Source organism: Salvelinus sp. IW2-2015, linkage group LG15 (genome assembly GCF_002910315.2).
Source record: "Salvelinus sp. IW2-2015 linkage group LG15, ASM291031v2, whole genome shotgun sequence".
In the NCBI taxonomy this organism is placed as follows: domain Eukaryota; kingdom Metazoa; phylum Chordata; class Actinopteri; order Salmoniformes; family Salmonidae; genus Salvelinus; species Salvelinus sp. IW2-2015.
The window spans coordinates 41768418-41782591 of record NC_036855.1 but is presented as its reverse complement, the minus strand read 5'-3'; the positions used below and the strand labels follow the sequence as shown (position 1 = coordinate 41782591).

The following is a 14174-nucleotide window of genomic DNA, read 5'->3' as shown; positions in this document are numbered from 1 at the left end:
TGATTTGTAAGCCCTCTATGTTTAGTGACACGTGTTATAATGGCTTCACCATATAAATGTGTTCTTATTCTATTTCTATGGAAACAAATCAGCACTAATCATTGCTAGCTTGCTAGCTATCAAAGTGAGTGTTCACTTAGGGCCAATGGTGAAAAGAATTGCACTTTTTTGTAAATTAGTAAGCTGGCTAGTTGAGTTTTACAAACATGATAAGCCACAGGAGCTAAAATTGTTAATCACAATGAAAATAAAGCACATACACTGACATTTGATTCACTTAAAACCTGTTAAACCGAGTGGTTCTTTTGGACCCAGTTCCGGTTCTGCAGAGCTTAGCCTAAGTGGTTCCTACTGAGTCAATTTCGGTCAGAAAATAGAAAGTGACATATCATTTGAAAGCTACAGCACTTATCTTTTTGGAAATCTAGCTCAAATCTTAGTGCTGGCAATGTCATAAGGTGTCATATATTATTCCTGTAAGACGAAAAATTAAGACGTGCTATGTCAACAGAGCGCGTCAGACCTCATCCAGTGGCAGTTTAGATTTAGGCAGTTTAGATCTAATCCCTAAACTACATTTCAATTTGATTTTAAAACAATGGAGCAAATAGATTACATTTCATATTGGTTTAAAGTCTAAATTACATTTAGTTTAGAAGAAGGATTCAATTTAACTACACTGAACACTGAATATAAACACAACATGTAAGGTGCTGGTCCCTTGTTTTATGAGCTGAAATAAAAGATCCCAAAAATGTTGTGCACAAATTTGTTTACATCCCTGTTAGTGAGCATTTTATCCTTTGTCAAGATAATCCATCCACCTGAGAGGTGTGGCATATCAAGAAGCTGATTAAACAGCATGATCATTACACAGGGAACAATAAACGTTTTTGTCACACAACCCAATGCCACAGATGTCTAACGTTTTGAGTGAGCATGCCATTGGCATGCTGACTGCAGGAATGTCCACCAGAGCTGTTGCCAGAGAATGTAATGTTTATTTCTCTACCATAAGCCGCCAACATCGTTTTAGAGTGTTTGGTAGTACTTCCAACCAGCTTCACAACCGTAGACCACGTGTAACCATGCCAGCCCAGGACCTCCACATTTGGATTCTTCACCTGTGGGATCGTCAGAGGAGGGAGGGGAAACTCATTCTGATTGGCTGGGCCTGGCTCCCCAGTGGGTGGACCTATGCCCTCCCAGTTCCACCCATGGCTGCGCCCCTGCCCAGTCATGTGAAATCCATAGATTAGGGCCTAATATATTATTTTCAGTTGACTGATTTACTTATATGAACTGTAAATCAGCAAAATCTTTGAAATTGTTGAATGTTGCGTTTATATTTTTGTTCAGTATGGTCTTCATTTCAAACTAGGTTTAAAGTTTTGTGAAACAACATTAATAGTTAAACCTTGATTTAACCCAGTTTAAGAGTTCATCCATTTTGGTGCAACCCACCCTTAATGTGTAAGTGAACAGATCAGTCTGCAGACAGATATGAGGGCAGTTTCCCATCCAGTGGAGGGAGAGGGGAGCAAAAATATCCAGTGTCACAGTGGTAATATTTAAACACAACTGGAGACATCTGTCATTTTTGCGACAGGTTATTATTGACACGTCAGCGCTATTGTACCTAGCAAAATAGTGTAGAAGCAATTGCTAACTAACTGTAAACAATTGTAGGAATCTTGGCTAACTGTGAGGCGAACAATTCACTAATTTAGTTAACCTATCTGATCAAAGACTAAAACTTCTAAAATATAGCTAACTAAGCCAATCACAGGTCTCCTTTTACTGTACATTATAAGGTCGTCCGGGTTAGGGTTTGGACGGGGTAAGCCGTCATTGTAAATAAGATGTTTTTCTTAACTGACTTGCCTAATTAAATAGTTTAAATAAATAAGAGGAAGGTGAGTGACGTGATTGATGGAGACAGGGGTAGGATGAGGTAGGACAGAACTCCGACCGGCGTCTCTCTACTGGATGGTGCTAAGGGTTTGGAGGGGACTTATCAGGGGTTGATTATCTGGGGAGTGTGGACACTCTTACCAAGATGAAGTGTAGCAGGGGACTGCTTCTCTGGCAAATTCAGAAGAGGAATCAGTTCCGTACAAAGAGGGCAGAGTTCACCAGGGCTAAGGTGAATGAGAAAGGAGGAATGTCCTAACTACAATGATCAGTTCATATTTGGTGTTGCACAGGGCATAGGAACCATTCACTAGGAACCAATCAGAATCAAATGGGACAATATGGTTAGGGACTAACATGAACTTGTCCAGTAAGAAATGCTTGTTTTCATTGCAAAATGTGTTCTGTTTTACTACGGTGTGCACTAATGAATACACCCCATGGATTAGCTAGAGAGGTTTTGAGTAAATGAGAGGGGTTGCTGGGTAGTGTAGTTTTCTCACCATCTGAAGGATGTCTTCTATCCTCAGCTGGGAATCTGCTTCCTGCTCATCCAGAGAAAGGGTACTGCAGAAACATTTCACCTGATTGGTCAATACTAGTCATAAAACTAGAGGATTGATCTATACCTCTACCAAAGTACATAACATGTGTAATTGTCCAGGCTGCTGTCATACATTTAAAATTTTAATGTTTAACCTGAATAATAGGCTGATAGTGACTAAGTGGACTGGGATCGGATGCCTGTCGTTGGTTTCATGACTATCTAAAGGAAAGAAGTCAGGCTGTTAGAGTCGACGGCATCCAGTCGGAGCCATTGGAGTTGGTTAAAGGTGTCCCACAAGGTTCTATACTTGGTCCATTACTGTTCACTCTCTACAAAAACAATATCGGTGATGAGATAAGGAAGTGTAAAATTCATCTATATGCTGATGACACTGTCATGTACTCTACCACTTCAACGGCTGACCAAGCATTATCACTATTGGAGACAGATTTCAAGAACTTGCCTCTTCTGGGAAGGTACTCCACTAAATGTTGGAACATTGCTGCGGGGACTTGCTTCCATTCAGCCACAAGAGCATTAGTGAGGTCGAGCACTGATGTTGGACGATTAGTTCTGGCTCACAGTAGGCGTTCCAATTCATCCCAAAGGTGTTCAATGGGGTTGAGGTCAGGGCTCTGTGCAGGCCAGTCAGGTTCTTCCACACTGATATCGACAAAGCATTTCTGTATGGACCTTGTTTTATGCATTGTGGCATTGTCATGCTGAAACAGGAAAGGGCCTTCCCCAAACTGTTGCCACAAAGTTAAAAGCACAGTATCGTCTAGAATGTCATTGGATGCTGTAGCGTTCGGGCTAAGGGGCCTAGCCCAAACCGTGAAACTCAGCCCCAGACCATTATTCCTCCTCCACCAAACGTACAGTTATGCATTGGGGCAGGTAGCCCAGATTTGTCCGTCTGACTACCAGATGGTGAAGCGTGATTCATCACTCCAGAGAATGCGTTTCCACTGGTCCAGACTCCAATGGCGGCAAACTTTACACCACTCCAGCCGACACTTGGCATTGCGCATGGTGATCTTAGGCTTGTGTGTGGCTGCTCGGCCATGGAAACCCATTTCATAAAGCTCCCGACGAACAGTTATTCTGCTGATGTTGCTTCCAGAGGCAGTTTGGAACTCGGTAGTGAGTGTTGCAACCAAGGACAGAATATTGTTACGCGCTACGCGCTTAAGGACTTGACGGTCCTGTTCTGGTAGCTTGTGTGGCCTACCACTTTGTGGCTGAGCTGTTGTTGCTCCTAGACATTTCCACTTCAAAATAACAGCACTTACAGTTGACCGGGGCAGCTCTAGCAGGGCAGAAATTTGATGAACTGACTTGTTGGAAAGGTGGCATCCTATGACGGTGCGACGTTGAAAGTCACTGAGCTCTTCAGTAAGGCCATTCTACTGCCAGTGTTTGTCTATGGAGATTGTATGGCTGTGTGCTCGATTTTATACACCTGTCAGCAACGGGTGTGGCTGAAATAGCCAAATCCACTAATTCGAAGGGGTGTCCACATACTTTTGTATATATAGTGTATGTGGCCAGTAGCTGCTTGTGTGTACGTGTGCATGTACATGTGTGTATGTGTTCATATTTGAGTGTGTGTGTTTGTGCATGCTTGCATGTTTGTGTGTACCTTAGTATATTAGCAGTAGCTTTTCTCTCCTGTGGCAATAGGTCTGGATCTCTGAGTATCTCCTCTAGTAGACAGATCACTCCCATCTTCAACTCACTGTTCATCTCAAAGTCCTAAACAACACACACACACACACACACACACACACACACACACACACACACACACACACACACACACACACACACACACACACACACACACACACACACACACACACACACACACACACACACACACACACACACACACACACACACACTTAAGAGATATTGCCCGAGAAGCCGTTGTTTGGAGGATACAGCGCATTCGGAAAGTTTTCAGACCCCTTTACTTTTTCAGCTTTATTCAAAAATTGTTTTTTTTTAAGAATCCTCAATCTACACACAATACCCCATAATGACGAAGCAAAAACAGATTTTTAGAAACGTTTACAAATGTATTACAAATAAAAAACACAAATACCTTATTTACATAAGTATTCAGACCCTTTGCTATGAGACTCGAAATTTAGCTTTCCATTGATCATCATTGAGATGTTTTGACAACTTGATTGGAGTCCACCTGTGGTAAATTCAATTAATTGGACTTGACTTGGAAAGGCACACGCCTGTCTACATAAGGTCCCACAGTTGACAGTGCATATCAGAGCAAAAACCGAGCCATGAGGTCGAAGTAATTGTCTGAGAATTTGGGGGAGAAGGGCATTGGTCAGGGAGGTGACCAAGAACCAGATGGTCACTCTGACAGAGCTCTAGAGTTCCTCTGTGGAGATGGGAGAACCTTCCAGAAGGACAACCATCTTTGCAACACTCCAAAAATCAGGCCTTCATGGTAGAGTGGCCAGACGGAAGCCACGACAGCACGCTTGGAGTTTGCCAAAAGGCACCTAAAGGACTCTGAGACCATGAGAAACAAGATTCTCTGGTCTCATGAAATCAAGATGGAACTATTTGGCCTGAATGCCAAGCGTCACGCCTGGAGGAAACCTGGCACTATCCCTACAGAGAAGCATGGTGGTAGCAGCATCGTGCTGTAGGGATGTTTTCCAGCGGCAGGGTCTGAGAGACTAGTCAGGATTGAGGGGAAAATGAACGGAGCAAAGTACGGAGAGATCCTTGATGAAAACCTGTTCCAGAGCGCTCAGGACCTCAGACTGAGGCAAAGTTCACCTTCCAACAGGACAACAACCCTAAGCACGCAGCCAAGACAACACAGGAGTGGCTTCGGGACAAGTCTCTGAATGTCCTTTAGTGGCCCAGACAGGACCCGGACTTGAACTCGATCAAACATCTCTGGAGAGACCTGAAAATAGCTGTGCAGGAATGCTCCCCATCCAACCTGACAGAGCTTGAGAGGATCGGGAGAAACTCCCCAAATAGGATTGAGGGGAAAATGAACGGAGCAAAGTACGGAGAGATCCTTGATGAAAACCTGTTCCAGAGCGCTCAGGACCTCAGACTGAGGCAAAGGTTCACCTTCCAACAGGACAACAACCCTAAGCACGCAGCCAAGACAACACAGGAGTGGCTTCGGGACAAGTCTCTGAATGTCCTTTAGTGGCCCAGACAGGACCCGGACTTGAACTCGATCAAACATCTCTGGAGAGACCTGAAAATAGCTGTGCAGGAATGCTCCCCATCCAACCTGACAGAGCTTGAGAGGATCGGGAGAAACTCCCCAAATAGGATTGAGGGGAAAATGAACGGAGCAAAGTACGGAGAGATCCTTGATGAAAACCTGTTCCAGAGCGCTCAGGACCTCAGACTGAGGCAAAGGTTCACCTTCCAACAGGACAACAACCCTAAGCACGCAGCCAAGACAACACAGGAGTGGCTTCGGGACAAGTCTCTGAATGTCCTTTAGTGGCCCAGACAGGACCCGGACTTGAACCGATCAAACATCTCTGGAGAGACCTGAAAATAGCTGTGCAGGAATGCTCCCCATCCAACCTGACAGAGCTTGAGAGGATCGGGAGAAACTCCCCAAATACAGGTGTGCCAAGCTTGTACAGTGGCTTGCAAAAGTATACACCCCCCTTCCTTGGCATTTTTACTATGTTGTTGCCTTACAACCTGGAATTAAAATGGATTTCTGGGGGGTTTGTATCATTTGATTTACATAACATGCCTACCACTTTGAAGATGAAAAATATGTATTATTGTGAAACAAACAAGAAATAAGACAAAAAAACAGAAAACTTGAGCATGCATAACTATTCACCCCCCCKAAAAAAGTGAATACTTTGTAGAGACACCTTTTGCAGCAATTACAGCTGCAAGTCTCTTGGGTATGTCTCTATAAGCTTGGCACATCTAGTCACTGGGATTTCTTCCCATTCTTCAAGGCAAAACTTCTTCAGCTCCTTCAAGTTGGATGGGTTCCGCTGGTGTACAGCAATCTTCAAGTCATACTCAATTGGATTGAGGTCTGGGCTTTGACTAGGCTATTCCAAGACATTTAAATGTGTCCCCTTAAACCACTTGAGTGTTGCTTTGACAGTATGGTTAGGGTCATTGTCCTGCTGGAAGGTGAACCTCCGTCCCAGTCTCAAATCTCTGGAAGACTGAAACAGGTTTCCATGAAGAATTTCCCTGTATTTAGCATCATCCATCATTCCTTCAATTCTGACCAGTTTCCCAGTCCCTGCCGATGAAAAACATCCCCACAGCATGATGCTGCCACCACCATGCTTCACTGTGGGGATGGTGTTCTCGGGGTGATGCGAGGTGTTGGGTTTGCGCCAGACATAGCATTTACCTTGATGGCCAAAAAGCTCAATTTTAGTCTCATCTGACCAGAGTACCTTCTTCCATATGTTTGGGGAGTCTCCCACATGCCTTTTGGCGAACACCAAACGTGTTTTTTTATTTAAGTAATGGCTTTTTTATGGCTATTCTTCCGTAAAGCCCAGCTCTGTGGAGTATACGACTTAAAGTGGTCCTATGGACAGATACTCCAATCTCCGCTGTGGAGCATTGCAGCTCCTTCAGGGTTTTCTTTGGTCTCTTTGTTTCCTCTCTGATTAATGACCGCTTTGCATGGTCCGGCAGGTTTGTTGTGGTGCCATATTATTTCCATTTTTTTATAATGGATTTTATGGTGCTCTGTGGGATGTTCAAAGTTTCAGATACTTTTTATAACACAACCCTGACCTGTACTTCTCCACAACTTTGACTCTGACCTATTTGGAGAGCTCCTTGGTCTTCATAGTGCCGCTTGCTTGGTGGTGCCCCTTGCTTAGTGGTGTTGCAGACTCTGGGGCCTTTCAGAACAGGTGTTCCTATACTGAGATCATGTGACAGATCATGTGGCACTTAAATAAATTCCACCCGTGTGCAATCTAACGAATTATGTGACTTCTGAAGGTAATTGGTTGCAACATATCTTTTTTAGGGGCTTRATAGCAAAGGGGGTGAATACATATGCACGCACCACTTTTCCGTTTTAGATTTTTTTGAATTTTGAAACAAGTTATTTTCTTTCATTTCACTTCACCAATTTGGACTATTTTGTGTATGTCCACTACATGAAATCCAAATAAAAATCCATTTAAAATTACAGTTTGCAATGAAACAAAATAGGAAAAATGCCAAGGGGGTGAATACTTTTGCAAGGCACTGTAGTGTCATACCCAAGAAGTATCYAGGCTGTAATCGCTGCCAAAGGTGCTTCAACAAAGTACCGAGTAAGGGGTCTGAATACTTACTTAAATGTGACATATTTTTGGGGTGCAAACATTTATGAAAACAGTTTTTACTTTGTCATTATGGGGTGTTGTGTGTAGATTGATGAGTTTTTAAATTTAAATTTAATAAGGCTGTAACCTAACAAAATGTGGAAAAAGTCTGAATACTTTCCAAAGGTACTGTACATACACAGTGTGTACAGACCTGGGAGTGTTTTGAGACCCAGTGTCGAAGTACGTTGAGGACTCTGTTAGTAGCAGCTCTTCTGATGATAAACTCCTTATCACATGTCCTCTCTGAGTTATTAAACACTGGTGGAGAGAGGAGAACAATTAGTGTGTGTGCTTGCTTGTGTGTGTGTGTGTGTGTGTGTGTGTGTGTACCTGGGGGAGAGCCATGTCCTGCTGCAGCTGTAGCAATAGCAAAGGCTGAGGCAGGAGAAACAGAGCAACGAGAGTTCTCCCCTGACTGAACTAGAGAGAGAAATGAAAGAGAGAGAGAGAGAGAGAGAGAGAGAGAGAGAAAGCGAAAGAGAAAGAGAAAGAGAAATGAAGAGAGAAAGAGAGAGAGACAGATTGAGAGAGAGGAGAGAGAGAGAGAGAGAGAGAGAGAGAGAGAGAGAGAGAGAGAGAGAGAGAGAGAGAGAGAGGGGACGACGGAGAGAGAGGAAGAGAGAAGAGAGAGAGAGAGAGGAAGAGAGAGAGAGAGAGAGAGAGAGAGAGAGAGAGAGAGAGAGAGAGAGAGAGAGAGAGAGAGAGAGAGAGAGGAGAGAGAGAAGAGAGAGAGAGAGAAAAGTTAATCCATTCACAAGCACACACAGCATTTCCACCTTGTGCTAACAGAATGTTCACGGTCCCAAAGTTTCTTTCACCGTCTGAGCCATTCTACACCATTCAGTCCAATACTGTCACCTTGTCTCAGCTGCCCTACATATGGGCTGCTTTAATGTCATCCAAACAGACTGTTGCATTAAGCTAAATCCAAGAAAAACTGTTACCAGTCTGACCAACACACACACACACACACAGTGGTCTTTGTGGGGTGGACTAGGTGTCTCTGAGCTATGTGTTGACCTAGGCACCAGGGCCAAGGGTCTATCTCCCTCTCTATGCCCCAGCTGAGTGGATTGCAGATGAGCCGTGCTCTGCCTTGTATGCTCCTCTGGCTCTGAAGCTCCAACCAATGACTTGGGCTTGTTTAAAACCTCTTGACGGGGGCAGAATTTTTATGTTTGGAAAAATAACGTTCCCATTGTAAACTGCCTATTTCTCAGGTCCAGATGCTAGAATATGCATATAATTGACAGAGTAGGATAGAAAACACTCTAAAGTTTCCAAAACGGTCAAAATATCGTCTGTGAGTATAACAGAACTGATTTTGCAGGCGAAAACCTGAGAAAATCCAACCCGGAAGTGACTTCTATTTTGAAAAATCCCTGTTCCATTGCCTGCCTATCCTCCATTTAAAGGGATATCAACCAGATTCCTTTTCCTGTGGCTTCCTCAGGGTGTGAACAGTCTTTAGTTTCAAGCTTTAATTTTGAAAAATTTGCGAGATTTATCAAAACGCGTCAGTGGATACACGGATGTCCCTCCATTAGTTGATGCGTTCGACACTGTTTGCTCGATATTTTCTTTCTCTCCAGTATTGAATAGTTTACAGTCCGGTTGAAATATTATCGTTTATTGATGTTAAAAACAACCTGAGGATTGATTATTAAAAACGTTTGACATGTTTCTAAGAACTTTACGGATACTCTTTGGAATTTCCATCAAGCCTTGATGACCTGTCTAAGGCTGTGGAATACTGAACATAACGTGCCAAACAAATGGAGGTTTTTGAATATAAAAATAATCTTTATCGAACAAAAGGAACATTTATTGTGTAACTGGGAGTCTCGTGAGTGCAAACATCCGAAGATCATCAAAGGTAAGCGATTCATTTTATTGCTTTTCTGGCTTTCGTGACCAATCTACACTGCTGCTAGGTGTTCTTAATGTTTTGTCTAGTGATCGATAAACTCACAAACGCTTGGATTGCTTTCGCTGTAAAGCATATTTTCAAAATCTGACACGACAGAATCTGACATGACACTGCTTTTCTCCTTACTTACTGCACTACAGTGGAGCTGATGAAAGAGGAAAGGAGAGAAGGAGGAAGGAAAGAGGAGAGTGGAGGAGAGGAGAATTTTGAGAATACATGACAGAGGGAATGGGAATGGGGAGATTGTGTATTTGTATTTATTCTGGATCCCCATTAGCTGCTGCCAAGCAGCTACTCTTCCTGGGGTCCAGCAAAATTAAGGCAGTTATACATTTGAAAAACATTACAATACAATCATAACAGATTTCACAACATATTAACCCTGTCCCGTTAGGCTAGGCTATGCTAGTCAGCTTTTTTGATGAGGAGGATCCCGGATCCGGGAGAGAGAAGCGGTAGAGGTTTTAAGTGTGTGCCCTCCAGGCCTCTACTCTACTACCACTTATCTATAACACAAAATCCATGTGTACATGTGTCTATAGTGCGTATGTCATTGTGTGTTTGTATGCATTTGTCTATGTTTGTGTTGTTTCACAGTCCCTGCTGTTCCATAAGGTGTATTTTTATATGTTTTTAAAATCAAATTTTACTGCTGGCATGAGTTACTTTGATGTGGAATAGAGTTCCATGTAGTCATGGCTCTATGTAGGACTGTGCGCCTCCCATTGTCTGTTCTGGACTTGGGGACTGTGAAGAGACCTCTGGTGGCATGTCTTGTGGGGTGTGCATGAGTGTCTGAGCTGTGTGCCATTAGTTCAAACAGACAGCAAATACAAGTAATGATGAAGTCAATCTCTCCTCCACTTTCAGCCAGGAGAGATTGACATGTATATCATTAATGTTAGCTCTCTGTGCACATTCAAGGGCCAGCCTTACTGCACTGTTCTGAGCAATTGCAATTTCCCTAAGTCCCTCTTTGTCATACCTGACCACACGACTGAACAGCGGTCCAGGTGCGACAAAACTAGAGCCTGTAGGACCTGCCTTGTTGATAGTGCTGTTAAGAATGCAGAGCAGCGCTTTATTATAGACAGACTTCTCCCCATCCTAGCTACTGTTGTATTAATATATTTTGACCAAGACAGTTTACAATCCAGGGTTACTCCAAGCAGTATAGTCTCCTCAACTTGCTCAATTTCCACATTATTCATTACACAATTTAGTTGAGGTTTAGGGATTAGTATATTTAGGACTAACTTATTCCTGCCACCCATTATGAAACTAACTGCAGCTCTTTGATAAGTGTTTAAGGGTTGTTGATGTGTATAGTGTTGAGTCATCCGCATATTGGACACACGGCTTTACGCAAAGCCAGTGGCATGTCGTTAGTAAAGATATAAAAAATTAAGAGGCCTAGACAGCTGCCCTGATGAATTCCTGATATTCTACCTGGATTTTGTGGGAGAGGCTTCCATTAAAGAACACCCTCTGTGTTCTGTTAGACAGGTACCTCTTTACTCATTGTCCACAATATAGCAGGGGGTGCTATAACTTTCATGGTTCAACCTATCACCAGAGGGCGGCAGAGCCCGTCCCAGAGACATTAATGACCCTCAGGTGTGTCCTATTACTCATTATGATTTCCCTGTTAAAAGACGTGTGTTTTCTGGTTTCCTTTGCAGAAGCTTGAATTGTAAAGTGTGTGTTTGTTTCCTGAGTGAGTTCTGTCCCTATAAGTGTGCTGAAATAGCGTTGTATCTGGTCAAACACTTTTTTCCCAAAAAAGTTTGCTAAGGGTTGGTAACATATTGAATGGTCGGCTATTTGAGCCAGTTAAGGGGGCTTTACTATTCTTAGGTAGGGGTATAACTTTTGCTTCCCTCCAAGCCTGAGGGCACACACTGTTTACTAGGCTTAAATTTAAGWTATGGCAAATAGGATTGACAAATAGGAGTGGCAACATCGTTCGCTATTATCCTCAGTAAATTTTCCATCCAAGTTGTTAGACCCCGGTGGTTTGTCATTGTTGATTAGACAATTGTTTCACCTCTTCCACACTTCACAGAATTCAAAATTACAATGCTTGTCTTTCAAAATTTGGTCAGATACACTTGGATGTGTAGTGTCAGAATTTGTTGCTGGCATGTCATGCTAATCATTTGCTAATCTTGCCAATGAAAAAATCATTAAAGTAGTTGGCAATATCAGTGGGTTTTGTGATGAATGAGCCATCTGATTCAATGAATAATGGAGCGGAGTTTGCCTTATTACCCAAACCTGTATTTAAGGTGCTCCAAAGCTTTTTACTATCATTCTTTGTCATTCATCTGTGTTTCATAGTGTAGTTTCTAATAAGGAAATAATAAGGAAGCAGAGCATAAAGGGGTGACCAAAGGTGTCTGGAAGAGAAAGGGATGAGGAGGAAAGAGTAGGGTAGAGAGTCAATGATTGGATTGTCCTTTCTAATAAGGAAATAATAAGGAAGCAGAGCATAAAGGGGTGACCAAAGGTGTCTGGAAGAGAAAGGGATGAGGAGGAAAGAGTAGGGTAGAGAGTCAATGATTGGTGGGGGCACACCAGAAATTGACAGAAAATGTTTGTATTTTCTATTTTATTTGAAAATACCACCTTTTCAAATACTCAGTATTCAAATATAGTTTATATAGGAGTTTCAACTAAAAGGCAACTATTTTCTTGGATATTCCACTACGGGTCTCAGAAAACCAAATAATAATTGTAAGTATTTTGAATACTTCTCAAACAACCAAATCATATTTGAAAGTATTTGAATATACAATATTAGTCAAAAGTTTGGACACACCTACTCATTCAAGGGTTTTTCTTTACTTTTCTATTTTCTACATTGTAGAATAATAGTGAAGACATAAACTATGAAACACATATGGAATCAAGTAGTAACCAAAAAAGTGTGAAACAATTTTATAMATTTTAGATTTTAGATTCTTCATAGTAGCCACCCTTCGCCTTGACAGCTTTGCACACTCTTGGCATTCTCTCAACCAGCTTTGACTGGAATGCTTTTCCAACAGTCTTGAAGGAGTTCCCACATGCTGAGCACTTGTTGGCTGCTTTTCCTTCACTCTGCGGTCTAAATCATCCCAAACCATCTCAATTGGGTTGAGATCGGGGGATTGTGGAGGCCAGGTCATCTGATGCAGCACTCCATCACTGTCCTTCTTGGTCAAATAGCCCTTACACAGCCTGGAGGTGTGTTGGGTCATTGTCCCATTGACATACAAATGATAGTCCCACTTAGCGCAAAACAGATGGGATGGCATTTCGCTGCAGAATGTTGTGGTAGCCATGCTTGTTAAGTGTGCCTTGAATTCTAAATAAATCACAGATAGTGTCACCAGCAAAGCACCCCCACACCATCACACCTCCCCCACACCATCACACCTCCATGCTTCATGGTGGGAACCACACATGCAGAGATCATCCGTTCACCTACTCTGCGTCTCACAAAGCCAGGGCGGTTCGAACCAAAAATCGGAAATGTGGACTCAGACGAAAGAACAAATTTCCATCGGTCTAATGTTCATTGCTCGTGTTTCTTGGCCCAAGCGAGTCTCTTATTCTTATTGATGTTCTTTAGTAGTGGTTTCTTTGCAGCAATTGGACAATGAAGGTCTGATTCACGCAGTCTCATTTGATGTTGAGATGTGTCTGTTACTTGATCTCTGTGAAGCATTTATTTGGGCTGCAATTTCTGAGGCTGGTAACTCTAACTTATCCTCTGCAGAAGAGGTAACTCTGGGTCTTCCTTTCCTGTGAGAGCCATTATAGAGTTTCATTATAGAGCTTGATGGTTTTAGTGCAACTGCACTTGAAGAAACTTTGAAAGTTCTTGACATTTTCCGGATTGACTGACCTTCATGTCTTAAAGTAATGATGGATTGTCATTTCCCTTTGCTAATTTGAGCTGTTCTTGCCATAATGTGGACTTGGTCTTTTACCAGATAGAGCTATTTTCTATATACCACCCCTACCTTGTCACAACACAACTGATTGGCTCATACGCATTAAAAGAAGTAAAGAAATTCCACAAATGAACTATTAACAAGGGACAGCTGTTAATTGAAATGCATTCTAGTTGAGTACCTCATCAAATCAAATTGTATTTGTCACACGCACACCTTACAGTGAAATGCTTACTTACAAGCCCTTAACCAACAATGCAGTTTTAAGAAAATACATAAATAAAGTAAAAGATAAAAGTAACAAATAATTGAAGAGCATCAGTAAAATAACAGGCTATATAAAAAAGGTACCCGTACAGAGTCAATAAATCACCGGTGTTGAGGTAATTGAGGTAATATGTACATGTAGGTAGAGTTATTAAAGTGACTATAAGTAGATAATAACAGAGAGTAGCAGC

At 42.3% G+C, this 14174-nt stretch overlaps 1 protein-coding gene across 3 annotated transcripts in view; it reads right to left on the bottom strand.

Moving 5' to 3' along the window:
- rasgrf2b (Ras protein-specific guanine nucleotide-releasing factor 2b) overlaps positions 1-14174 on the bottom strand; it is a 221700-nt gene that overhangs the window by 49322 nt on the left and 158204 nt on the right. For 2 of the 3 annotated variants that reach the window (XM_024001934.2, XM_024001936.2), the window contains 4 exons: positions 8176-8265; positions 7997-8103; positions 4104-4216; positions 2418-2481 (listed from right to left, as the gene is read on the bottom strand). In XM_024001934.2, the coding sequence (XP_023857702.1) occupies positions 2418-2481; positions 4104-4216; positions 7997-8103; positions 8176-8265 (374 nt within the window). The remainder of the gene's footprint in view (positions 1-2417; positions 2482-4103; positions 4217-7996; positions 8104-8175; positions 8266-14174) is intronic. The other variant, XM_024001935.2, reaches the window with a different exon arrangement.